The sequence below is a fragment of the Capsaspora owczarzaki genome (assembly GCF_000151315.2).
Source record: "Capsaspora owczarzaki ATCC 30864 unplaced genomic scaffold supercont2.4, whole genome shotgun sequence".
Lineage (NCBI taxonomy): Eukaryota > Filasterea > Ministeriida > Capsasporidae > Capsaspora > Capsaspora owczarzaki.
In genome coordinates, this window is record NW_011887295.1 from 1,458,812 (window position 1) to 1,481,372 (window position 22,561).

At 53.6% G+C, this 22,561-nt stretch overlaps 8 protein-coding genes and 1 non-coding gene across 9 annotated transcripts; 5 read left to right on the forward strand and 4 right to left on the reverse strand.

Annotated features, from left to right (window-relative positions):
* The first annotated feature begins 1,051 nt into the window (after positions 1 to 1,051).
* On the forward strand, positions 1,052 to 6,585 carry CAOG_03241 (hypothetical protein). Its single transcript, XM_004364023.2, has 5 exons — positions 1,052 to 1,470; positions 1,615 to 2,304; positions 2,410 to 2,789; positions 2,887 to 3,747; positions 3,875 to 6,585. The coding sequence occupies exons 1-5, from the start codon at positions 1,111 to 1,113 to the stop codon at positions 6,435 to 6,437; spliced, it is 4,854 nt and encodes a 1,617-aa protein (XP_004364080.1). The 5' UTR covers positions 1,052 to 1,110; the 3' UTR covers positions 6,438 to 6,585.
* Positions 6,586 to 7,146: 561 nt separating this feature from the next.
* Positions 7,147 to 7,911, forward strand: CAOG_03242 (hypothetical protein; the record flags this gene model as incomplete). The annotated part of the gene is made up of 1 exon (XM_004364024.2): positions 7,147 to 7,911. The coding sequence occupies one exon, from the start codon at positions 7,147 to 7,149 to the stop codon at positions 7,909 to 7,911; it is 765 nt and encodes a 254-aa protein (XP_004364081.2).
* A 204-nt stretch (positions 7,912 to 8,115) lies between these two features.
* CAOG_03243 (ferredoxin) lies at positions 8,116 to 9,220 on the reverse strand (the record flags this gene model as incomplete). Its single annotated transcript, XM_004364025.2, has 4 exons — positions 8,116 to 8,215; positions 8,357 to 8,486; positions 8,624 to 8,730; positions 8,862 to 9,220. The coding sequence occupies 4 exons, from the start codon at positions 9,218 to 9,220 to the stop codon at positions 8,116 to 8,118; spliced, it is 696 nt and encodes a 231-aa protein (XP_004364082.2).
* Positions 9,221 to 10,016: 796 nt separating this feature from the next.
* Positions 10,017 to 11,749, forward strand: CAOG_03244 (tryptophanyl tRNA synthetase 2). The gene is made up of 5 exons (XM_004364026.2): positions 10,017 to 10,566; positions 10,683 to 10,763; positions 10,852 to 10,952; positions 11,044 to 11,165; positions 11,252 to 11,749. The coding sequence occupies exons 1-5, from the start codon at positions 10,030 to 10,032 to the stop codon at positions 11,710 to 11,712; spliced, it is 1,302 nt and encodes a 433-aa protein (XP_004364083.2). The 5' UTR covers positions 10,017 to 10,029; the 3' UTR covers positions 11,713 to 11,749.
* Positions 11,750 to 11,805: 56 nt separating this feature from the next.
* Positions 11,806 to 13,400, reverse strand: CAOG_08678 (hypothetical protein). Its single transcript, XM_011271987.1, has 3 exons — positions 12,907 to 13,400; positions 12,251 to 12,464; positions 11,806 to 12,142 (listed from the first exon to the last, which is right to left on the reverse strand). The coding sequence occupies exons 1-3, from the start codon at positions 13,269 to 13,271 to the stop codon at positions 11,954 to 11,956; spliced, it is 768 nt and encodes a 255-aa protein (XP_011270289.1). The 5' UTR covers positions 13,272 to 13,400; the 3' UTR covers positions 11,806 to 11,953.
* On the reverse strand, positions 13,326 to 14,583 carry CAOG_08679 (hypothetical protein). The gene is made up of 2 exons (XM_011271988.1): positions 13,755 to 14,583; positions 13,326 to 13,644 (listed from the first exon to the last, which is right to left on the reverse strand). The coding sequence occupies exons 1-2, from the start codon at positions 14,471 to 14,473 to the stop codon at positions 13,587 to 13,589; spliced, it is 777 nt and encodes a 258-aa protein (XP_011270290.1). The 5' UTR covers positions 14,474 to 14,583; the 3' UTR covers positions 13,326 to 13,586.
* A 1,197-nt stretch (positions 14,584 to 15,780) lies between these two features.
* Positions 15,781 to 16,774, reverse strand: CAOG_03247 (hypothetical protein). Its single transcript, XM_004364029.2, has one exon. It carries the CDS (start codon positions 16,737 to 16,739, stop codon positions 15,981 to 15,983), a length of 759 nt encoding a protein of 252 aa, XP_004364086.1. The 5' UTR covers positions 16,740 to 16,774; the 3' UTR covers positions 15,781 to 15,980.
* A 304-nt stretch (positions 16,775 to 17,078) lies between these two features.
* On the forward strand, positions 17,079 to 22,077 carry CAOG_03248 (transcription factor Tat-CT1; the record flags this gene model as incomplete). Its single annotated transcript, XM_004364030.2, has 11 exons — positions 17,079 to 17,204; positions 17,520 to 17,826; positions 17,931 to 18,153; positions 18,263 to 18,362; positions 18,512 to 19,229; positions 19,361 to 19,503; positions 19,601 to 20,050; positions 20,170 to 20,307; positions 20,465 to 20,982; positions 21,074 to 21,143; positions 21,252 to 22,077. The coding sequence occupies 11 exons, from the start codon at positions 17,079 to 17,081 to the stop codon at positions 21,960 to 21,962; spliced, it is 3,504 nt and encodes a 1,167-aa protein (XP_004364087.1). The 3' UTR covers positions 21,963 to 22,077.
* A 268-nt stretch (positions 22,078 to 22,345) lies between these two features.
* CAOG_09481 lies at positions 22,346 to 22,461 on the forward strand. The gene has a single exon (XR_889825.1). It is a non-coding gene; the product is annotated as a 5S ribosomal RNA (ribosomal RNA).
* The last annotated feature ends 100 nt before the right edge of the window (positions 22,462 to 22,561 follow it).

The window sequence follows — 22,561 nt, forward strand, 5'->3', positions numbered from 1 at the left end:
ACGAGCACGCCTCTGTTCGCTGGTTGTTGTACTTTGAAGAAGTGTGGTACGACTTTGCGTGAACACGAACTGGCACGTTAACTTTTGACTCAACCCGCGATTGCTCCAAAAGAGTACGATGAACGATGCATGTGTTCAATGTGAAATATTATATTTGAATAGATACAGTGGGGCAGGCAGATGCACAAGAGGCAGCGACTTACCGTTGAGTGCAGATTTCAAATCAGAAATGGCAAGCATCGTGACAGATTCTAAGAGACCAGATGAAATTCAAGATTCAAAGCAAGACTGGAGATGAGTGAAGAGCATATCGACAACAGAACCGATTGAGAGATCACGAGAAGAGGAAGAGTGACAAGGGAGAAGACAGATTGAGAAACAAGTCCTTCAGAGAGATTCCCATTATGCACGCTTCATTGCGGCCTCTTGGTCTTTTGCCATGAGGCAGTCATCGGCATTGGCCTTGGTAGGCACTTTTTTGGTTCATCAGCGGACGAAAGAGTTCAAGACAAACGACAAAAAGCAGGAGAGGAAAGGAAAAGGAAAAGGAAAAGGAGATCTGATGCAAAAAAGCACATGGCAAAGGAGCGACCAACCTTGCGTTCAATGCGGTTCGTCTGTGGGGGGGTCTGGGCGATTGGAAGGACCGATGCTTGATACCACATGTGGGATTGCGTTCCATTGGAGGGCGGGAACACGGGCGGGAGGGGGGGGGGCAGCCAGCAACGATCCGAGCAAAGAGCAAACCGCGTGGCCAAGCTCACCCTCGCTCCGTCGCGTGTGCAATCCAAGGCGACATGGCGGTGATGGAAGCAACGAGGGGCGGAACGGAGTGGCTTTCTGTGCCTTGGGTGGTAGAATGAAGGACTAGAGCGGCATTCGAGAGACTGGCAAAAAAAAAAAAAAAGACAAAGCCGTTTCTCAATGCAAAAGCAGCGAAAAAAAAAAACTGAACCAAAACCCCATTTAAGTTGATACCAAATCATGAGCTCCTGTTCACCTTCGAGGTAACAGTTGCAACACGGTATTTTATTGACTATTCCTTTTGATTCAGAGCTTCAGCGCAGTCGCGAATTCTTCCAGCAGCAGCAGCAACATCGTTGAGGCAACATGCTGTGGCTGATTGTGGCGCTGTCGTTCGCATCGACCTGGTTTGGCGTGCGGCTCTTGCACTTGGGTCTGATTGCCGCCTTCCCAAACATTCTCGTGCGACGGGACGGCCGTGGCAATCGTGTCGGGAGTGGGTGTGCTTCAGCGTCATCAAACGAGCTGACCCACTTGATTCCCGCCAACAGCGCGACGGCTGCATCCGACGCCGTTGCAGCGCCTTCGTCCAGTCAGTTTGTGGGATCCCAACAGCACCAGCAGCAGGGAACGCCGCGCAAGCAGCCGGATGGCTCTGGCATTGTCCGAGTGCTCTGGTGTGAAAGATCGCCTTCGCTTGCTCGTCTCGCTCTCGCCAGCACATTGGTAGGTGAACACGACCTCCACTCAAAGTTCAATCATTTGGTCTTGTCGTTGCTGCTTTGATCAGCCGTTTGATCCGGTGTAAGGGTCGATGGTCTGACTCTTTTGCAACCGTCCGTTCCCCATCGCTATGCCGTGCAATTTTAGGTGACGAATGGGACGGCAGCCAGATTGTCGCTCACTGTCGTACCGCCGCCCTCCGAACGCCAAGCGGATGCTAGTCTGGCAGCAAGCAGCACCACTGCTCTTCATGCTGCTCCGGGAGTGGCAGACGTTGAGCTGCAGTGCCTGTCGTGGACGGCGGTGAGCTTGGTGCGGACATTCCTCGCTGGTTGTCTGCATAGCGTTCTCTCAGTCGTCCACCGAGCACCGAGCACCACTCCAGCGACCCATACTACGACGCGTACTACTACGACTACTACTCCTCCTTCTACAACGAATGCCACGACGAATCAAGATTTGCCTGCAAGAGACTCGGCGACAACTCGAAAACTTGCCAAGTGGATGTCAACGTCCCATACCGCGATTGCCGTGTCAAGAGCATCGTACTGGAGCCGGCTTTGGTTGTGGCTTTGGAGCACGCTCATCTCGGCAACGTCCAACCCATTCGTTCAGTTTGCCGACGCGCTTCAGGCCAAGGCAGACGCCGAAGAGCTCCACAAGGACGCCAACAAGCTCATGGCCGACATTTCCCCAGTGCTCCTGGTCGGCCTATCCTCGTCCAATGAAGCTGTCGCCTCGGCTGCAGCATTGCAAGCCATCGTTGACGCCGCGGTTGCCTCTTGCAGCGAGTTGATTTTTGTTCCAGTCTCAATCTTGCTGAACGATAACAGTCAGGTAAGGCAGAGAAAGAGAGAGAGATCTGGATTTGTTCTTGCTCTGTGTGCCCCTTTCTTTCTTTCTTTTGATGTGAGTGTCGTCTCATGCACTGGTCCGATTCAGACTCGCACGGTGGCTGTGGTCACGGCACACGAGCCGTTTGTGGTTCCCGCACCAACAGCCGTCTCAGCCTCGCTCATCGCTTCGATCGAAAAGCAAATTGCAACGTCGCTGGCCACGGGTAGCCCCGTCCCGCCTCCGAAAGCCGTTCCAGCGCAGCTCGGATATGTGACTGCGCGTCTTGCGATTCCTCGTGGCGTGCAGTGCACGTTCACCCAACGACTCACCGCCCAGTCGCACGCAGCCTTGGCTCTTGCTTGGCTCTCCTCGAGCGGCAACACGGAACAGCGCAATCAGCTGTCGGCATTGATTGCTCGGATTCGCCGCTACGCCGATGCTGTGCGCGGCGCATACGAAACGGATGTCGTACTCCGGCGATTTGTGTGAGTTTGATCAATAACATCGAGACTTGTTTGAAATTTCTTTTGTGCTTGAAACTCAACTCATCATGTTGTGTGGGTGGCGCCTCCTTGGTCGCAGACCTGCATCGCCTGTTGCACGATCGCCCCTTGCACGTTTGCCTGGGGCAATCCTTCGCATTGTCTACCTCGCTGGCCTGATTGCCTTCTGCCGGATGCTCACACTTCCAGTCTACTGCGGGTTTAACGCTCTGCATGCAGTTGTCCGCCGACGCCTTGCCGAGACGCACGATCGCGCGTTCGTCACGCACATCATCACCATCTCGGCCACCTATCTGATTGTGTCTGTAGGCGTCCTGACGTCGTCCTTGGGTCTGATCTTTGACATTCGCGAACTGCGAATGCCATTCCTCCAATCCTCGACCGATCAGCACAGCTCCGCCATGCTGGCCGTGTCTACCATGGTATCCGTGGCTGTGCTTGTCATGCTGGTGCCCGCTTACATTTTTGCGTGCAGAGTGTGGCTGCTGGCGTCCGCCGCGTGGCAGGTCTTGCAGGCGAATGTGCGGCACTTGCCCTCCGAGCAACAGGCCACACTGCGTCGGCTCGCTTTGGAACGCGACCAGCTCACGAACGAGCTGTTGACCATTGTGCAATCTTGGCAGCAACAACAAGAGCGGTTAAAGTGGCCATCACCATCATCGCGGCCTGTGACCGTCTTTGAAATTGATGAAACCGACTTTGCCGAGCCTCAGCCTTCTCCTCTCAGCTCGATGTGTGCTCCCCGTGATGATGGCGCAGGCCTGTCAGCTGCCGAAAAGCGATACTGCGCCTGCCTCACGTGCCTACCTCCTCCTTTCAGCCTCACCGTTCCGTCAGTTCATTCTGCAGCTCAGTCGTTTTTGCAGTTTACCGTCAATCCTGCCTATCTGTTCCACCTTTACTTGCCTCCAATGACGCAAATTCCGGTGCTGTCCAATCGGTAATTCTCCATGGGATGGGATGTTTTTTTTGTTTTGTTTTGTTTTGTTTTTGTTGTGCAGCATGCGGCGCGTCGGGCGAATTGCACTCACACATTTTTCTGTTCGTTCACTTCTATTCCACCTCAGTGCCTACTCGCATGGCTCGTTCTTTGGCGCCACTCCTGGCCTGCTTGCAGATGAAACTTGGAGACGCATTCTCGCACGATTGATGCCTGACGTGCATGAACACGTTGTTGGCATTATGCGAAAAGCTGCTTCCGTGGCCGAGTCGCGAGCGCTCAGCGAGCAGCATGACTTTGTCCTGTCGAATGGCGCATTTGGGTGGACACGACTGACGCCGCCGAGCTTTACGCTCGTGTCGCTCTTCCGACTTGCGCTGTCAACCCCGCGAGCCGTCTTCCGTGCAAGTCAGCAGTTGGGTGTGCTTGTCCATGAGGCGTGGTACCGCGTTCGCAATCCCGTCATCTACAGCGGCAACGGCGCATCGCGCTCCCCGTCCTCCTCGTTTTCGGTCGCAGCAAGCTCCGTATCGCCGACCACGTCGAGCACATCACTCCAAACCCTCGCAGGTGCTGCACCTACCAGCCTACCCAACAAGATTGATCTGGAACACACCTTTTCGCGCCTCGCAGGTCTGCGTGCCCACCGATCCCCGCTTCTACTGCATGGCTCGCACATCACATCGGCGCTCATCAATTCCATGGAGAATAACCCCGTCGTGGCTGCATTTGGTGCGCTCAAACACGTGGAATATTGCCTTCAACATGGCCTGCCAATCCACCCGCTCGTGTTTGAGTGGGACATTTTCCTGTCCCCGAAACTGCTCAGCAAGTGGCGGCGCTTGTACAAGACGCAGTCGCAAGTGCAGTCTGCCGCTTCGAGCAATCCATCTTGCATTCCTTCCCCAGCACACGCGCGGTCGGGAGAGTCTGGACCTGCAACTGTGGCAGCTGGAGTTCAAGACACCCACACTGGCGGCGGCTTCGATCCTGCCTCCTCCGTAGTGGCCCCTGTGGCAAGCTCGGCTTCGGCGGATATTGCAGTGCACGAGGTGTCTGTCGGGCAAGTTCCATTGAGTCTGAGTCCCGCTCCAAGTCCCATGCGGCCGTTCGCGTCTGGTGGTGCTCAGCCCATCCCGTCCGCCCAGTTGGATGGGTTTGCCCTCGATGCCGCTGCCGCGCCAGCGTTGCTCGATCCAGTTGGAGCGGCCACAGATTTCGAGGCAGTGCTCGAGACAGCCATCGCCCACGGCAATGTCGTTCAGTCCCTGCTTGAGCTCGTGGGCTACCCGCAGTATGAAAACGTTCTGCGTGCACCCAAGACCTCGATGGGAGGTGTGTCGGCGAAAGAGTGGCTCGTCTTGTTTGCCGAGGCGCTCAGGCTGGCGCAGGTGATTGTGGCGCCGCCCGGCAAAGCGTCAGCACCAGCACCAGTACCAGTACCAGCACCAGCAGACGAGAATGCAAGCACTGCTAGTGATCCCATGTCCGTGGCTACTGCTCTGCGCATCATCCACGATTTGTCCCAGGGCAAGCTGCGTGGAAGAGCGCCCAGAGGTCGTGTCGCCGCCCTAGATCGTGCTGGTCAAGGCTCCAACCCGTGGGTCCAGTCGACCTCCTCCATCCCGTTGTCCATTGCTCTCGACATCAAGTCCCGCGGATTGACGCCTCAAATGGTCTGCGACTATGTGCGATCCCTCAATCAGATTGGCATTCACGTCGCCGCGGTCGGCTCGTTCAACGCAAAAGAGATTGAAGGTGTCGGGCGAACATTGGGTCGACAGCATGTTCGAGTGCCCGTTTCAGACACGGAGTCGCACTTGACAGAGACCCCGCCGCCTCTGGATGTCATCTTTTACCATTTTGTCGGCAACGTTCAAGAGGCGTGCCTCACAGGGCGCCTGAAACGTGGCGATCACGCCCTGTTCAACGGCGGCTCCTTGCTGCGCCACAACCCCTTCCCCGCTCTGGAGCGTCCCTTCACGAGCAGCAGCTCTTCCTATGGACAAATGCCCAACAGCCATGCCGACATGCCATTTGACGCGCGAATGGCCGAGTACGACCACCTGAACTTTGTGCCCGACCTTGCCGTGATTGACGGACTGCGCGCTCTCAAGGCTCAGGTTGCTATTCACCTGGGCATGTACATTCAAGAGACGGTGGCGCACCACGACGCCATTGCCGCGCTTGTTTTGTTGTGCAACAAGGAGCCTGCGCTCTTTGATCTCGGGTTTGCGTTTGGCGGTCTTGATGACTCGGCTGCTGGAAACATTCTCACGGGCGGCACTTTTGCAACCGTGACTGCAGCTGTGAGTCGCGCCTTGTCCCGCTCTTCGTCGTTTGCAGGCCGTGGACCCGCCGGCGCTCCCTATTCACCGGCACAGAGTGTCCGCAACTCGATGATCAGCACTGGCTCGGACCAGTTGCGGCACGACCGACCACGATCTGGCACGTTTGATGCCGGATTGACTGCTTCTGGGGCACCGCAGCGGTCTCACTTGGATCGCTCGCGCTCTGCCTCGTCATCTGCCTCGTATTCTCAAGATTCATCGAGTACCAGCTTGAGTCCTAGTTCAAGCGGTAGTGCGAGCACCAGCAGCGCCAGCAGCAGCGCGAGTGCCGCTGACGCCACAGCGATGGGAACTGGCAAGCAATCCCTGCTTGGCAAGCCGTGGAAGCTGACCCAGTAGAGCCTCTTGCGTGCGGCATCTTTTGGGGTCCTTTTTCTCGTTATCGTTCTCGGTCGTTTGTTTCAATTCTCAGCAAGTCAGATTTTTTGTTGTTTTCGTTTGTTTTTCGGTTTTTGCTGTTTTGTTTTGTTGTTTGTTTGTTTGTTTGTTTGTTTGTTTGTTTGTTTGTTTGTTTGTTTGTTTGTTTGTTTTTTGTTTGTTTTTCTTGTGTGAATTTTACCATTGTTCGAGTCTAATGTTCAGCATTTCATGTCAATGCTTTGACATTTTTGTTGCTTTTTTTGGTGCCAAAATAGCAAGCAAAAAGAATAGCAGGAGCAAGCCCGCTAGATCTTTGCTTGGCATGAAAGTCAGCGGCCAAAAGCACATTGTCCGTCTTGAGATCCAAGTGGAACAGCGGCTGACGCGGAATGGCAGTCTGCACAAAGTTCATAGCGTTTGCAATATCAGTCGCAATGTTTCGGCGTTGAACCCAATTCAATCTGAATAATTTGGAAAAGCAGAACCAGAAAAACAGAGTGAATCGAGTGATGGTTGCTTGGGTGAATATTCCGAAAAGTAAAACCGAATTGCCAACTTTCAATAGGCCGGCATCCAGCAATATGAACAGAATCAACAAAACACTAAAATTCTCAGACATGGATGACGCAGTCCCTGTTTTTTGTTTTCGTTCAATTCTTGCTTTGATACAATTTATCTTGCTGTGAGGATGGATAGCACCAGTGCCGCTACAAAGACAATCACACGCGCCGAGTGGCAGACGATGCTCGACTCGGTGTCTGTCAGCAAGAGCAGCCTGAATCGCTTGGTGATGAACTACCTGGTCATTGAAGGGTACAAGGACGCCGCCGAGCGCTTTGCCTCCGAGTGCGGCGAGACCCCGACGGTCGACCTGTCCAGCATTGAGGACCGCATGTGCATCAGAACCGCAGTGCAGCGGGGCGCCATTGAGGAGGCGATCGAGCTCGTGAACGACCTCAACCCGGACATTCTGGATACAAACCCAAAGCTGTGCTTCCAGCTGCAGCTCCAGCGGCTGATTGAGCTCATCCGCGCTGGCCAGATTGACGAGGCGCTTGCGTTTGCCCAGAGCGAGCTCGCCCCGCGCGGTGAGGAGCAGCCGCAGTTCTTGGAGGAGCTCGAGAAGGCGCTCGCGTTGCTGGCGTTCGACAACCAGCGCACGTCGCCCGTCGGACACTTGCTCGACCTCGCACAGAGACAGAAGACGGCGAGTGCGCTCAACGCTGCCATCCTGGCGAGCCAGAACCAGGAACGCGACCCGAAGCTGCCAAGCTTGCTCAAAATGCTCGCCTGGGCGCAGACACAGCTGGATGACCGGACAAAGTACCCCCGCATTAACGACGTTGTGACGGGTGCACTGCAAGATCCAGAAGAGTCTGCCACGTCCGGATCTTCTGCTTCGGGCTCGGGCGCCGCGGGCACATCGAATGGCTCGGTTCCGATGCGAATCTAATCTCTCTTCTTTGATCCAACTTAACGTTGGTTTGGACTGTCGTGATTGGAAGGCGCATCTTCCTGAAAAAAAATGTGACAGCGGCCTTGTTTTCGTTGGTTGGGGTGATGGTGTGTTTTATTTTCGATTTGTTTCGGTGCTTGTTGTGTACAATAGAGGTTTTTTTCCGAGTTGCCACCTTTGGTGCTTCCCTCTCTGGCTGCCTCACTTGTCAGCCCGTCGCGCATCAAGCGCACCACCAGGAAGCTTGATATCCATCCCTTCGAGCGCTTTGGTGATGATCACTTGGCATCCAAGTCTCGATCTGCGCACACGCAAAGTCAAGTCATACAACAAGAATGAGTGAGCCAATAAAAAACACACACACAAAGCGATGTGATTAGGGCATTCCCGGTCGCCAATGGTGCTATGAATGCTGCGTATGTGGTCGGAAAAGAGTACTGACGTGTTGGTGAGCCCAAACGCCAGATCGAGCATGTCGTTCTCCTCGTCCTCGGGCTCGGGAAGAAGCTGGTAGTATTGTTTTGGCAGGACAACATGACAGGTTGAGCAAGCAAGCGTGCCTTCGCATGCACCTATCGAAGGAACGAAGGGACGCACGACGGGACGGCGGCGGTGAATGAACAATCCAGCCTCCAGAAGACACGAACAAAACAAAAGCAAAACCACCTGACATGGACATGGACACTTGCAGAGGCATCGAGAGACGTACCTTCGAGATCAATGTTATTGGCATGCGCGAGATCCAGAATATTGTCGCCAACACTGGCCTTGACTGCAATGATTTCGTTGTGCTCGGTGATGAAGCGAACATTGACCCTGCGCAAAAAAAAAAAAAAAAAAACGAGAAGAGTCGATCGTTGAGCTCAAAACACCGTCCATCACAGGCATCGTCGTCTCATAGAGCAAATGATGATCGTCCATTGCAACACATTTGACTGTGGCCGTACTTGTCTGAGGCTGCCGCTGTGGACTGTGCCCGCGCACTGCTCAGAGCGCCAGTCAGTCCACCGGCCAGCACTCGCTCTGCGGCATTGCTTGAGACTGCAGCAGCAGTGATTGTCTGTCGTGCGCTGGGGTGGCTGGATCCGCTCGGTGTGAGATGTCTTGGCTTGAGCAGGTGGATGCGTCGCACGTGCAGCAGCGGAGCGCATCTCAAAGCAAGAGCGGATGCCGGTGATGAGAATGACGATGATGGGGATGATGACAGTGCTTCCATCACTGTCGAGGATGAGATGGTCGACTTGGACGCAGAATGGACGAGCGACTGGCTCAGGCGGCCACTGGCGAGCGCGAAACGAGCTTGCATGATTTGGAAGACTGGCTTCCCGGCGAATTTTGGTGTGTTGTTCGCATTGAAACTTTGGACATGTAATGCTCTGTGTTGGAATTGTCTGGGGGCACTTTTAGCCTGGCGAGTGTGCTCTCGGTGTTGGTGAAATCATCATGAACAATCCGCGCCAGACGCCTTTGTTTGGGTCGCCCCCCAAGAGTGCTTCTGGCGACATGGTCGTCGGCTTTCGTGCAAGGTTGTTGCAAATATAACTTGCTAAACACTAGACTTTGTCGCGGCTGAGCAACGTGTCGTGATGAGTGGTTATCGCTGGCTTTCTGGTTGGCAAGCCTTCGGACCCTCAGAACTCGATCCACTTCTCATTGGTTGTCGTCCTTTCACAATAATACTGTATACTGGTGTTGCTAAGATAGTTTGTGACTGTAATAACGAAGCAGAGTCGGCGAATTCTGGTTGTGCCATTTGGCCGAGAAATTCATTGGTTTTGAATCTTTTTTGTTGCTGAACTGAAATTTTGTGCTTTGGATTTTGTTGACAGACCCTCAAACTTGCAAATGGCGATTATCGATGAATTTACAGTCGCCAATACATACTACATCGTATGTCTATGAGCACCGCATCGAGACACCGAATTTATGCAAAGCACTGACGACGTTCTTGACGAATGAATTGGCCGGTCGCGACGGACTTTCACACCACTGCAAACACCCTTCAGATCCGTTCAGCTCTCATTACCACTGTCGTAACACTGATACACTGATACTTCGCTTGATTAAGCATGCCACGATGCTCAGTCTGCCATTGCTCGAATCCCACCGAAAATCATGATGACATTGCCAAGACTCCAGCAGCACATGCGATCAGGCTACTCGACCGCACACTCGCTCGTCAGAGCATCGCATCGAGATTTCGCATCCACATCCAGCCCTCAGCGGGCAGCCGCAGCGAGCGAGCACGCGACGCCGGCGTCGTTCATCGTGGCGAACGCTCAGCCAAGGATTGTGTCGGGAATCCAGCCAACTGGCGGCGTCCCGCACCTTGGAAACTATCTGGGTGCGATCAAGAGCTGGGTGCAGCTGCAGGATCCAGCCATCCAGGCGCAACGCATGCGCGGCTCAACCTCAGATGGCCAACGTTCCGAGCCGAGTGGTTCAGCCAGTCACTCTGTCAGCGCAGTCTCGTCCCAGCCAAGCAATCCAAGCAATAGTGCTGTGGATGTGCTCTACATGATTGTCGATCTTCACGCCCTCACCGTCGCGCCCGAGAAGGCAGTGCTTCGGCGAAACATTACCGACATGACCATCGCGCTTCTCGCGTGCGGCATCAACCCTGCCAAATCTGTGCTTTTCCAGCAATCAAAGGTAACAGCAAACATGCCAGAGTCTGGAGGTGGAAAGTTGCCACTGGGCTGAAGTGGAACTTGCAGTTTGCAGTACCTTCCAACCAAAATTCGAGCGAATGTTTTCATTGTTTTCAGGTATCTGGCCATTCAGAGTTGATGTGGCTGCTGGGATGCATCACGTCCAATTCCTGGCTGTCTCGTATGACACAGTGGAAGGTATAGTCGAGTGCGAGTGCTTGTGTGAACGACACATCGAACGCCAGAGAGAAATTTTAGTTCTGACAACCTCCGGTTGTGTATTCAGGCCAAAAAGCAGCAACTGCTCGCTTCCAAGTCACTCGACAAGCACGACTGGGGTCTTTACTCGTATCCCATTCTAATGGCAGCGGACGTGCTGCTCTATCGGCAAGATAAAAGTCGCTTGTTTGTTGGACCTCAAATCTCGAGAGAGGGCATTTGCTCACAAAAGCCTCTCATCCACTGCTCTTGAACACAGAGGCACACACGTGCCAGTAGGCGACGACCAGCAGCAACATCTCGAACTCGCATCAACCCTCGCAAACACCTTTAATCATGTTCACAAGTCCGCCTTCTTCCCGGCGCCTGTTCCCATGTACAGTACGTAGCAAACCGCCGAGTCTCAGTTTTTCTCAACATTCCACCGAGCTCATACTGACTGCCTGTGCTATTGTCGCAAATCGCAGATGACGCAAAGCGCATCATGAACCTCCGCAACCCCGTCAACAAGATGAGCAAGTCGGATGTGTCTGACGCGAGCCGCATCAACCTGACAGATTCGGACGACGACATTCGCAGCAAGCTCCGTCGAGCCTTGACAGACACGAACGAAAACAGCATTACCTTCGATCCCGAAAATCGGCCAGGTGTCGCAAACCTTCTCAGCATTGCAGCCGCCATCCGAGGCGAGACTCCGCAGTCCATGGCCGAGCACTACACCAAGTCCAACCTCAACATGCGGGGGTTGAAAGACGCAGTCATGGAGCTTGTCATTGCTGAAGTCAAGCCGATTCGAGAGAAAATCGCAGAGTTGCAAGCTGACGAGAAAGCCGTCCATCGCATTCTCGAAGAGGGTTCTCATCGTGCCAACGAGATGAGTCGAGGAACGCTCCAGGAGGTTCGCAAACTGGTTGGTCTTGATTTGTGAGCGCAGTAAACTTGACCAAACAAACAAACAAACAAACAAACAAAACAACTACAAAAACCCCCAATCAAAAACACAACTGTGGAAGGCAGCCACAAAAACACAACGCAGATGTACATTTATAAAAATCACATGACACAGAACGAAAAGAACAAGGCACAGATAGGGAGAAAATTTCAGCGATGGCGGGGGAGTCCAGCAAGTCCGCTTAAGATTCTTCTCTACACAGATTTTGACTACCTATTTAAAGATCTGCGCGAACACCAAAGCCGGGACCTGTTGGCTTCTCCTTGAGCGTTGTCAGGCCATCGACAGGCTCGCACGACTTGCGCAGCTTGCCAGTAGCGGGATCCTTTTGTGGGCCGGGCTTTGGCCGATCGCCTCGGCGGAATCCATCGAGAATTTGTTCGGTGGTCTCTGGAGTGAGGTCCTCCTGTGTGGCGACAATGGGAGCGTGAAGAACGACGGCAACAGGAGCACAAGCAAAGTCAGAGGTTGATTGGAACTCAAAACACATGATATGCAAGATGCAATGACATACATAGAAATCGTCGTTGATCTGGATCATGGGCGCGTTGACGCAGGCACCAAGGCACTCGACCTCGGTGAAGGTGAACAGACCGTCGCTAGTAGTGCCGCCAGGGTGGACGCCGAGGTTCTTCTGGACGGCCTTCATGATCTTGTCCGAGCCGCAGCCGCCCAGCAAGCAAGGGGTCGTTGTGCACACTTGGACGTGGTACTTGCCGATCTTCTCTCTGTGAGCGGTTCCAAAGGGGGCAGGGGTTGGTGGCCAAAGTGAGTGAGAGACAGAATGAGAGATTGAGAAAGAGCTCGACGGGGCTGTTCCTTCCAGTCCAAATGTCCCAAGCCACACACACATCCACGTTGATCACATCCACCAATGCATCTCATGCTTGTCCTCATCTCTGCATTGCTCTTCCATCTCGCTCGGTTCGTTCAAAGTGAGCTTTGCTTTTGCGATCTCGCTCTTTTTCGTCCCTGTTCGTCTTCTTCTACCTCTTTGACTCCACTCACAGTCAGTCAACACTACACCCTCTGATAGACTGTGGTCTTGCCTTTCTGGAGTGTATGTCCTCTGTCCGCCCATCCTCCTTTCCCCTCTCTCTTGCTGATCGAATCTTCAAGCCAAAACTTTTTTTTTTTTTTTTTTTTTTTTTTGTATGGGAGTTGCATTACCGATTGAACATGGTGTAGAAGGAGGCCGTCTCGTAGACGCGGATGGGGGCCATGTCGAGCATCTTGGCGACCGTGTTCATGGCTGAGAGGGGGAGCCAGCCGTGCTGTCGCTGGGCCAGATCGAGCAGCGGGATGGTCGCTGCAGCCTGGTGCTTTGGCGGGTAGATGGCAATGATCGAGGCAGCACGCGTGAGGTTTTCAGCGGTGAACTCGAACGGCTCGTCCTTGTACACGCCGGCATCGCGGTGCACAAACAGCTTGTCGGACATCAGGCGCCGTGGCTGCTGCTGCTGCTGCGAGGCCGAGGTGCTGGGCGTGCGCACAGCCAGGCGCACCGAAGCGCGCGAAACGAGCGAGGCAAGCATGGTTTGTGCTCAGAAAAATAGCAAGAAAAAACAAAGAGTGAAGAAGGAAGGTGTGCTTGGTATTTCCACAACAACATCAAGACATGAAAAATAATTCACTAGCCACAGTTAAAAAAAAAAGCGATAGTAACATTGCTGCGGGGGAATTGGGCATCGTTTTGGATTGAACATCAAGAACTAACTCGGCTGGTGGAAACGACGCAGTGACGCGCTGAAACCGGCGCTTGCTGCTCATAATCAGAGCTTGGTTCAAGCGCACCAATTCGGAGGCACACGCGGAGGAGGTTCTCGTCAGAGAGGCACAGCGGAGGAAGTTCAATCTTGATTCACCAACTCCATCAGAACGTCACTATGACAGGCAAGGGGATGGCACCTGCAGTGGATCATTCACACACACATTGCACAAAACGAGATGCGTGAGTACTGACTGTTGCTCGTTTCCACAGAAGCCTTTCCATTTCCTGCAGAAAACCACGTTCTTACCAACATCCGAGGTTCTTGCCTCGTAACTCGGCTTTCGCGAGTTCGAGAAGACCAGGAGTGGTCAGCAAGTGCTCTCGATACATTTCGATGCGTCTCGCCCTCTCACCCTCGTGGTTGACCTTAAACGGATTGCCGAACGGGGTGTGCGGCGTCACGTAGGTCTTGCGACCGACGTACGCGTTGCTCGGATCTGCCAACCAGGTTTCGATCGTTGGGTACGTTGCTGTGCCAATCGTGCCCATGCCCCGCTTGAGATTTACAATCTGGAGCTTTTTGGTGGTAGTTGGCGACGCAGAAGGAGAGGCAGAGGAGCTAGCCAGAGTGGCGTTGTTCCCGCTCGAAGAAGCCGCCGCGGCAGATGTGCTTGCCGTCGCTGCGTTAGTAGTGGCGGGAGATGAGGTCAGGGCATCTCGCGAATTTTTCTGCGGCGCTGCAGAAGGCTGCTGGTGTTCCTTGGGCGCTGGCGGCGTTGATTGTGAAGCACCAACAATCTGAGCAAACGACTTGGGTGAAGACCAAGCACCTGCCGTTCGCTGTGGAGCTGTTGCGGACGAAGATGTTTGCGCTGCAACAGGCAATACAGGTGCAGCTGCAGGATGTGCTGGCGCAGGAGCAGCCGCAACAGCTGGTGGATTCACCGCTGCCGCTGGTGAATTCACCGCTGCCGCTGGAGGATTGGCGGGGCGGTTCTGAGAACGAGGTTTTCGTGATACTTGCATGGCTGAGGACGTCTGAGCTGTAATTCTTCTGTCTTGGCGACGAGCTTTCAGTGCTGAAGAGTTGACAATGTATAAAATAATAACAAAAGGTGGACTGCGTTGTCTGATTTCTGAATCTTGGATTATGAAAAGGGCAATGTTACGTCACAGACCATTGATGAGGTCATCTCGCGTGCTTTTCGAACCCGGTCAGCCGCTTGGTACTCTTTGATTCTCGAATAAGACTGACACACAATAGCATACTGCTTTGTTCGGAACGAACTTTCATGGCTGATTGATTGCCGAAGGAAATGAATATGAAAATGGAAATGGAAATGGAAATGGCAGTCTGACTTTTATGTTTTTGTATGGCAGTCCCACTGAAGTTGGATGCGAAACGACCAACGAGCGCCCGAATGTGACCGAATGCAACCCACTGCAGATTTTCAAGATGCGTTCGAGCTTGACTGGATTGCCGGCGTCTTGGACTCGACCAAGTGGATAGGCGAGCGCAGGAGTCGTTGAAGCGAGGCGATCTCTGCCTTTTCCTCGCGCAGCACAGCACAGCACAGCACGAGCAGCCAACAAGACCAAGCCACTACTACGACAAGTTTATGACAAGGTTGCGATTCGCTTCAGAGCATTGCAGACTGGCTGACTGACGGACTGCTGAAGCCGTTGATCCGACCGCATGGCAAAAGCACATGGTAAAGAAGGCTCTCCCCCCCTTCGCCCGCTTCCCCCCCCCCACTTGCCGACAATCCCAAACATACAACCTCCTATTTCTGCTTGCAAGCTGTTCAAATTGCCGTGGGCTGAACTTGCCAATTTCGGGAGGGAAACGAAAACTTTTTTAGTAGCGATGCGCCTGGACGAATGGTCGTCGGGAGCCTGCCTTGAACAGCGGGTCTCTCACATATCGAATTGTGGCTGCGCGAGTACGATAATCTACTCCTTCGCGGAGCTCCTCCGGAATGGAGGCGGCCTGCCATCGCACATTCAACCACTCTTTTATTCCATCGATTTCGAGCTTTTCGAGCTTTATCTTTGTGCTTTTTCGTCTCACTTTCTGTTTGCATTTTGGAATCTCGCTTCTGTTGGTTCTTGGTTGCATGCTCTCTACTGGATAGGTCTTCGGAGGGTTCTTGCGGCGCCAGATTTTGAGCCAGCGATCGAGATTGACCGGTAAGTTGCCGGTTTGAGGGCTCGACCTCGCCCCACACACTTTTTCGCTGCTACTCTGCAGTGTATATGTACTACGGCGACAAACGTCCAACGTGTATGATGGCGAACGTTTTGTCATATCAATATAGTACACGATTTGTTTTCTCTTCATCGCTCTTTTGGTTCCAGTTTCTGACCCTCATTGTTTTCCCACATCTGACGCTATCAAAGTGTGACATGGTTGCGGTGACAATCCTTTGTGATGACTTGGTAAACATCAACGACACGCCACTGCAGTTGCTGGAAAAACAATCCCCGAATCACATCGCCAAAAACACGATCGGATTTGAACAACCTGCGACGACTACTCTTGCGCGTGCTTGACTTGGGTAAAGACTCGGTCGCACAGAGCAACACCGCCACGGAGAATGCCGGCAAGGGCCACAAAGACAAACGAGTTGAAGGCAATGTGCTGGGCAATGTGGGTAAAGTCGTTTTGGAAGGGGTAGGGCCAGACGCCGTCGTTGCGCTGAACGCAGTAGACCGACCAGGCAAGGTAGAAGACGGCATATCCGACGCAGTGGTAGACATGCGAGCGGAACAAGAGCTTGTGTCCAGCGCGCGAATGCACATAGACGTCGGCCAGGGCAATCAGCGGCGGCAGGCCGTGCATCAGGTGCATGATGGTGTCAAAGTGGGGCACCTCGGCGGCACGGGCACGGACGAGCGGCGACCAGTGCACCAGCGCATAGTAGCCAATGCCAATGAACATGCCCAGGGTGAACGCGAGCCCGCGGAAGTGGCGCGAGACAAACTTGGCGAGTCCGTCGAGATGGAAGACGGCGGCGATCAGCAGCACAATGTTGTACACACACATGATGTGGCACGACTGGGCAGTCAGGAAGACCATTCCGTACGGGTTGAACTTGAGTCTGCCGTTGACGGGCGGCAGGTAGTAGTGGAACCACGGGATGATGACCACCCAGATCAGCGCCAGGGCCAAGCGCGGTCCGACGGGCGTCTGGCCGCCCTCCGAGTCAAACAGCGGCTTGGGGCTGTGCTTGGCATGGCTGCGCGCGGCGACGGCGGTCTGCGCTGCGGGGTTGCGCGTTGTTTCCGGCATGTTCTGGCCTTGGGAATTGGAGCAGCAGATAAGTCAAAAACAAGAACTGAGATTGCCAAGCCAAGATTTTGGATGGTGGGTACAAGTGTCATTGCGTTTCGTAGTATTACAGTGACTATCATGAGAGTGTTGCTTCTGTTGTCGGTGTTCGATTCGATTTGCACTGACGAACGATGGTCAGAGACTTTGCCGGTTTGAAGCTCAGTTTCAAGTCAATCTACAGTACAGTAGACGCGCGTGCCCTGCCAATGAGCAGTGTGCATGTTATGCATTGTGTGCAGCATCCCATTTGGAAATCTAGTCCATTCACAGTCACTTCTATCACTCTTCAATTCAATCATGATGGACGACGACGATCTTCCATCGAGTGGCATTGGCCGCAGTGGCGCCAGCAGCAGCACCGGCAGCAGCAGCGGCAGCGGTGCCAGTCGCTCCAAAGACAAGCATCAGAAGGCCAAGCGCACGGTGAGAAAGTTCATCGAGAGAGAGAGACTGAATGAGTGAGCGAGTGTAGAGATTGACTGGGTTGACATTGAAAAAAAAAAAAAAAAAAACAAAGGGATCGCAAACATTTTGCATTGACCGAGTCGAACGAGGGCTGCTGAGGGCTGCTGGGAGGGGGGGGGGGGGCGGGGGCGAATGGTGGATGCTCTGAGGGAAGCAGAGAGAAAGAGAGAGAGAGAAAGACACACGCTCTCTCTCTTCTATGCTATGCTCGAGAGAGAGAGAGGCGCAAGTGGAACTCATCTGCGCTTCGTTGCATTGCGCGTGCTGCTGTAGGACGACCGACGCCGTGCTGCTGCTGCGGACGACGACGACGAAGGCAATGACAATGACAACGACGACGACGAGGAAGGCGAGGATGAAGACGATGACGACGACGAAGGCGACGACGACGACGACGACGACGACGATGAGGACGATGAGGACGACGACGACGACAACGATCGCAGCAGAGGCAAGAAGCGCCACAAGAGCTCTACGTCGGGCTCGCGCAAGCGTCGTAAGGGTGGCGCAAGCAACTTCGTCTTGGAGGAAGCCGAGGTCGGCGACGAGGACGAAGAGGACGAGGACGACACAATTTCAGGTACACTGCACAGTCGCACCATTTGATGCTTTGTCGTGCGTGGCATGCATGGTAGAGCCAACTCACATCTGAGGGGGAAAAAAAACCTGCACTTGTACCCACAGCTGCCGATCGCATGAAGGGCGCAGCCGAAAGCATTCCCCTCACGAGCCGTGCGCGCGACAATCAGCGTGATGTGCTCGCACGCATTGAAGCTACGGCGCGCTTGGAAGAAGAGACCGCTGCCAAGCGTGCAGCAGAGCTCGAGCGACGCCGCGCTCTCGGCGAGAACATTGAAGAGGATGAGCGCATGTTTGCCGAAGAGGATGAGGAGCAGGAAGACGAATAGTGAGGACGCATTTTTGCTTTCATGTTGGAATTGATGAAGAGTCATTTTTTGGGCCAAAACAGCGTTGTACTGATGTGGTCGTCATTGAATGATCTCTTCATTTCCCAGCGACGATGACGACATTGACACTGGTGTGGCACCTTCGTTGCAGCAACAAGCCAAACTCCCGACGAGCTCGGACCCTCAGTTGTACCTCCTGAAGTGCCGTGTAAGCAAGGGGTTGAATGGTGCTTCATCTGCTCGTCAGATCTGACGACTCACTCGCGTTTGAATTGCTCGGCTTACCGTCGTTTGCTTGTGTTTTTTTGTTCCCCATTTTTTTTTCTGTGCGGAATCTCGATTCAACCCGCTCCTCAGATCGGGCACGAGCAAGAGGCCGTGCTGTCGCTCATGCGCCGCGCCCAAGACCGCGTTGCCAAAAATCTCCCTCCGCTTGGCATTGTTTCCGTCATTGCGCGCAATCATATTCGCGGGTTTATCTACGTCGAAGCATACAAGAATCTCCAAGTTCAGGATGCCATCAAGGGCCTTTCTGTCTTGGGCATGGCTTACTACAAGCAACAGCTTATTCCCCACAAAGACATGCCCGATGTGCTCTCGGTCGTGCAGGCAGAGGCCGTTCTGAAAGTTGGCGCCTGGGTTCGCCTCAAGAAACTTGCCCTGTACAAGAAGGATTTGGGCGTGGTTGTGTCGATGGAAGCAGACGGCGCGTACATTAAGATTATTCCGCGTGTCAACTTGCAAGAGTTGAACGACGGCACAAGCGAGAACAAGGGTGGCTTCAAAACAAAGGCCGAAAAGTCAAAGCGACCCCAGCCAGTGCTGCTGGACTCGACCCAGCGCGGCTCTGCGCCGGACCTGTTTGAACTCGATGACGAGAGCGACTCGCAGATGTTTGGACCAGGAGTGTACCGCTTCACTGGCTCCTCCTCGCAAAACAACATGCCCGAGTACGTGACTGAAGACGGCTTCATGTACAAGTTCTTCAAGACAGATTCCATCGATTTGGTCAATGTCAACCCGACAATCGAAGAGCTCAAGCGATTCAATGCGACGCCAGACGAGTTGCGAAAATGTGAGTCTTCTTACAATCTTTTGAACTTTTTTTTTTGGGTTTTGGTTTTTGGGGTTGTGTTGGTGCCTGGTCGTGCTTTGGTTTGGTTTGATCTCTCTAACTGTTGGTGCTTTGGTGTCACCCAAAAATAGCGGACTCTATCTCGGCCGAACGCAGATTTGTCGTGGGCGATCGTGTGGAAGTCACGGCGGGCGAATTGCAATACCTGACTGGTATTGTGCGAAATATCGATGGCGATGCAATCTTTATTTTGCCAACTCAGGCAGACTTCAAGGTATGTCGTCTCTCAGGCAATTGTTTGGCCACTCTCTTGTCCATCTGGCATTCATTCACTCCAACCACCCATTTGGTTGTGTGCTTGGCCCTGGTAGGAGGAGCTCCGTGTTCCCGCTTCCCTCCTCCGTAAAGCGTTCATTCTCGGTGACCACATCAAAGTCATTGCTGGCAATCATGAGGGCGAAACCGGTCTTGTGACGCGGGTGGACGACAAGATTGTCACATTCGTGTCCGATTTGACCATGAAAGAGATGAAGGTGTTTGCCAAAGACTCTCAGATTGCCACGGAGGTCACGTCCGGTCTCGACAAGCTTGGCCAGTTTGAATTGTACGATCTTGTGCAGCTCGATCCGCAAACGGTTGCCTGCATCACCAAAATCGAGAAGGATTCCTTCAAGGTTCTGGACCAGAACGGCAGCGTCCAGCGCATCGAGCCACGCGCCATCTCCCAAAAGCGCAACTCAAAATTCTCCATGTCCCTTGACGGAGAGCACAATTCGATTCAAGCCGACGACATTGTGAAGATTATGGATGGCGCATTTACGGTGCGTCTCGTTCTTGCGAGATGGTCTGTGTTTGAGTGCATGCTTTTGAGGGATGACGCTGACTTTTTTTTTTTGATTCCTTGTTGTTGATGTGTTGAACCCTTCTTTGCGAATACCAGGGCCGCCAAGGCACCATTAAGCACATTTATCGCTCTGTGGCGTTCGTGCACTGCCGTGAAGTGATTGAAAACTCTGGCATTCTCGTCTGCCGAACTCGGGGCCTGCTTTCTGTCAGCGGCAAGGGCACCAACAAGAAGGTGCGACAGCGTCGATTGATTGATGGATTGTTTGCTTGATTGATTGATTGCTTGGATTGATGTGCTTTCATTGGTGTTGTTGCTCTCGCAATCTCTTGGTCACGTCACTCACGTTCGCGGTTGTACTTTTTTTTTTTGTTTTTGTTTTTTCATTTAGTTTATGGATCCAGCAGCACCATTTGGAGCATCCTCGTTCGTTCCAGCATCGCCCCGCAACGGTGTCGATCGCCCTGTTGGCAACACTGGTGCTCCCACCCCTGCTCCAGCTGGCGGTCTTGGACGCGGTCGCGGCGCTCGGCGGCACGACGAAATGATTGGCAAGTCTGTTGTCATTCGGAGCGGCCCATACAAGGGTCTTTTGGGCATTGTCAAGGATGCTACCGAGACTGTCGCGCGCGTTGAGCTGCACACCAAGGCCAAAACCGTGTCCGTGGACAAGGCGCAGCTCCGATACCCCTCGAACCCCGATGGCAGCGATCCTATGCTGGGCGGCCGAACACCAGCCATGGGGGGTCGCACTCCTGCATTTGGCGGCCAGACACCGAGCTATGGCGGCCAAACTCCTTCTGCTGGAAACATGACGCCCTCACATGGCGGCATGTCGTATGGCTCGATGACGCCTCACTCGCGCAATACGGGCGCCTGGGATCCTTCTGTGACCAACCAATCGCGAAGGTTTGCCATTTCATTTTTTTTTGTTTGCTCGCTCTCTTGTGATCGATCTTTCTCTCTAAACTTATTGTTTTGTTTGTTGTTGCTTCCACAGTGGCAACTTTGGCTACGATTCTCACCCCAGCGATCGCGATCGCTACCAAGACTACAACCCTGGCTCAGTTGTATGTTGTCAAACTCAACTTTTTTTTTTTTTTTTTTTGCTTCCTTTTTGTTTGGCAGCACAGATTGACTCAATCACTCATCCCCCCCCTTGTCTTCACCCTTCACAGAATTCGTACTCTCAAACCCCCGGCATGGGCTCCGTGGGACCACAGACACCCATGAACGACATTGGCACCCCCGCTGGCACTCCCGGCGTCTTCTCCGCACCCACGCCAAGCAATCTCGCCACACCTGGTGGCTACCACATTCCGTCTGTGAGCGCGACGCCAGGCCCGCACCTGAACGCATACACACCTGCTCCACCAAGCATGCATTCCGGTCGCGCATTGGATGCCATGACTCCGGCGATTCATTCGGCGCCGACACCAATGTCAGCCATGACGCCGGGCGCGATGAACCCCATGACACCTGCGGCGTTGAATCCAATGACGCCGGCTCCCGCACAGACTCCTGCTCCTGCTTCGATCGGCTCGCCGTTCATCAGGGACGCCGAAGTGACCATCTCGCGCCCGAACGATCCACGAATCAACGGCCACACTGCTGTCATTCTCGAGGCGCGATCGGAAGACTCCTTCTTGGTCAATCTGCTTTCCAACAACGAGGAGGTGCTCTGCTCGTCGGGCGAGCTGCAGCCTGTCGCGCCCAGCCGTGGCGACGACGTCTACTTTACGCAGGGTCCGCGCCAAGGCCAGACAGGCTCCCTTGTGTCGCTCGCTGCTGGACAGGCGATCGTTACCATTGGTGGAGATCCTGCCGTCTTCCAATTGGACGACCTCTTCCGCACTGCCGTCAAGCTTCATCGCAGCCAGCATCTCTAAAAGCCATCAGCGAGACTTTTGCCTTGTTTTCGTTGTGGGCACTTGTTCTGTTTGTTTTTGTTTTGATGTTTTCCAGCGTCTCCTTTATTACATTTGATCATGGATTTTTTCCCGCCACGCTGGATGTTTGAAAGAAGAGAGCGAGAAAGAAAGAAAGAAAGGAAAGAAAGAAAAAGAAAGAGATTGAGAACGGAAAAGGCACAAAATCGAACGCCAACGACACCTCAACCCCATCTCGAACACGACAATCGATTTTAGGAGCAGAGTGCGTGAGCTGGTGTCAAACAGGCCTCTGGCAATCACCGCATCTGAGCCAGAATTCGCAGACCATGATCCAGATCTGCTCGCCTATAAGCAATGTGCCCTACCATTGTCTTTCAGTTACGGCCATATCTGGTGGAATGCACCGCATCCCGTTCCGCTCTGCGAAGTTAAACCACCATGAGAGTAGTTAGTACTGCGGTGGGAGACCACGCGGGAATACTGCTTGTTGTAACTCCTTTTTTTTTGTTTGGTTTTTTTTTTCCCGCTTAGCAATGCTATCCAATGTGATATTTTTTGGTTGTACAGAGCAAAAGTTACCTGCTATTTCTCAGTCA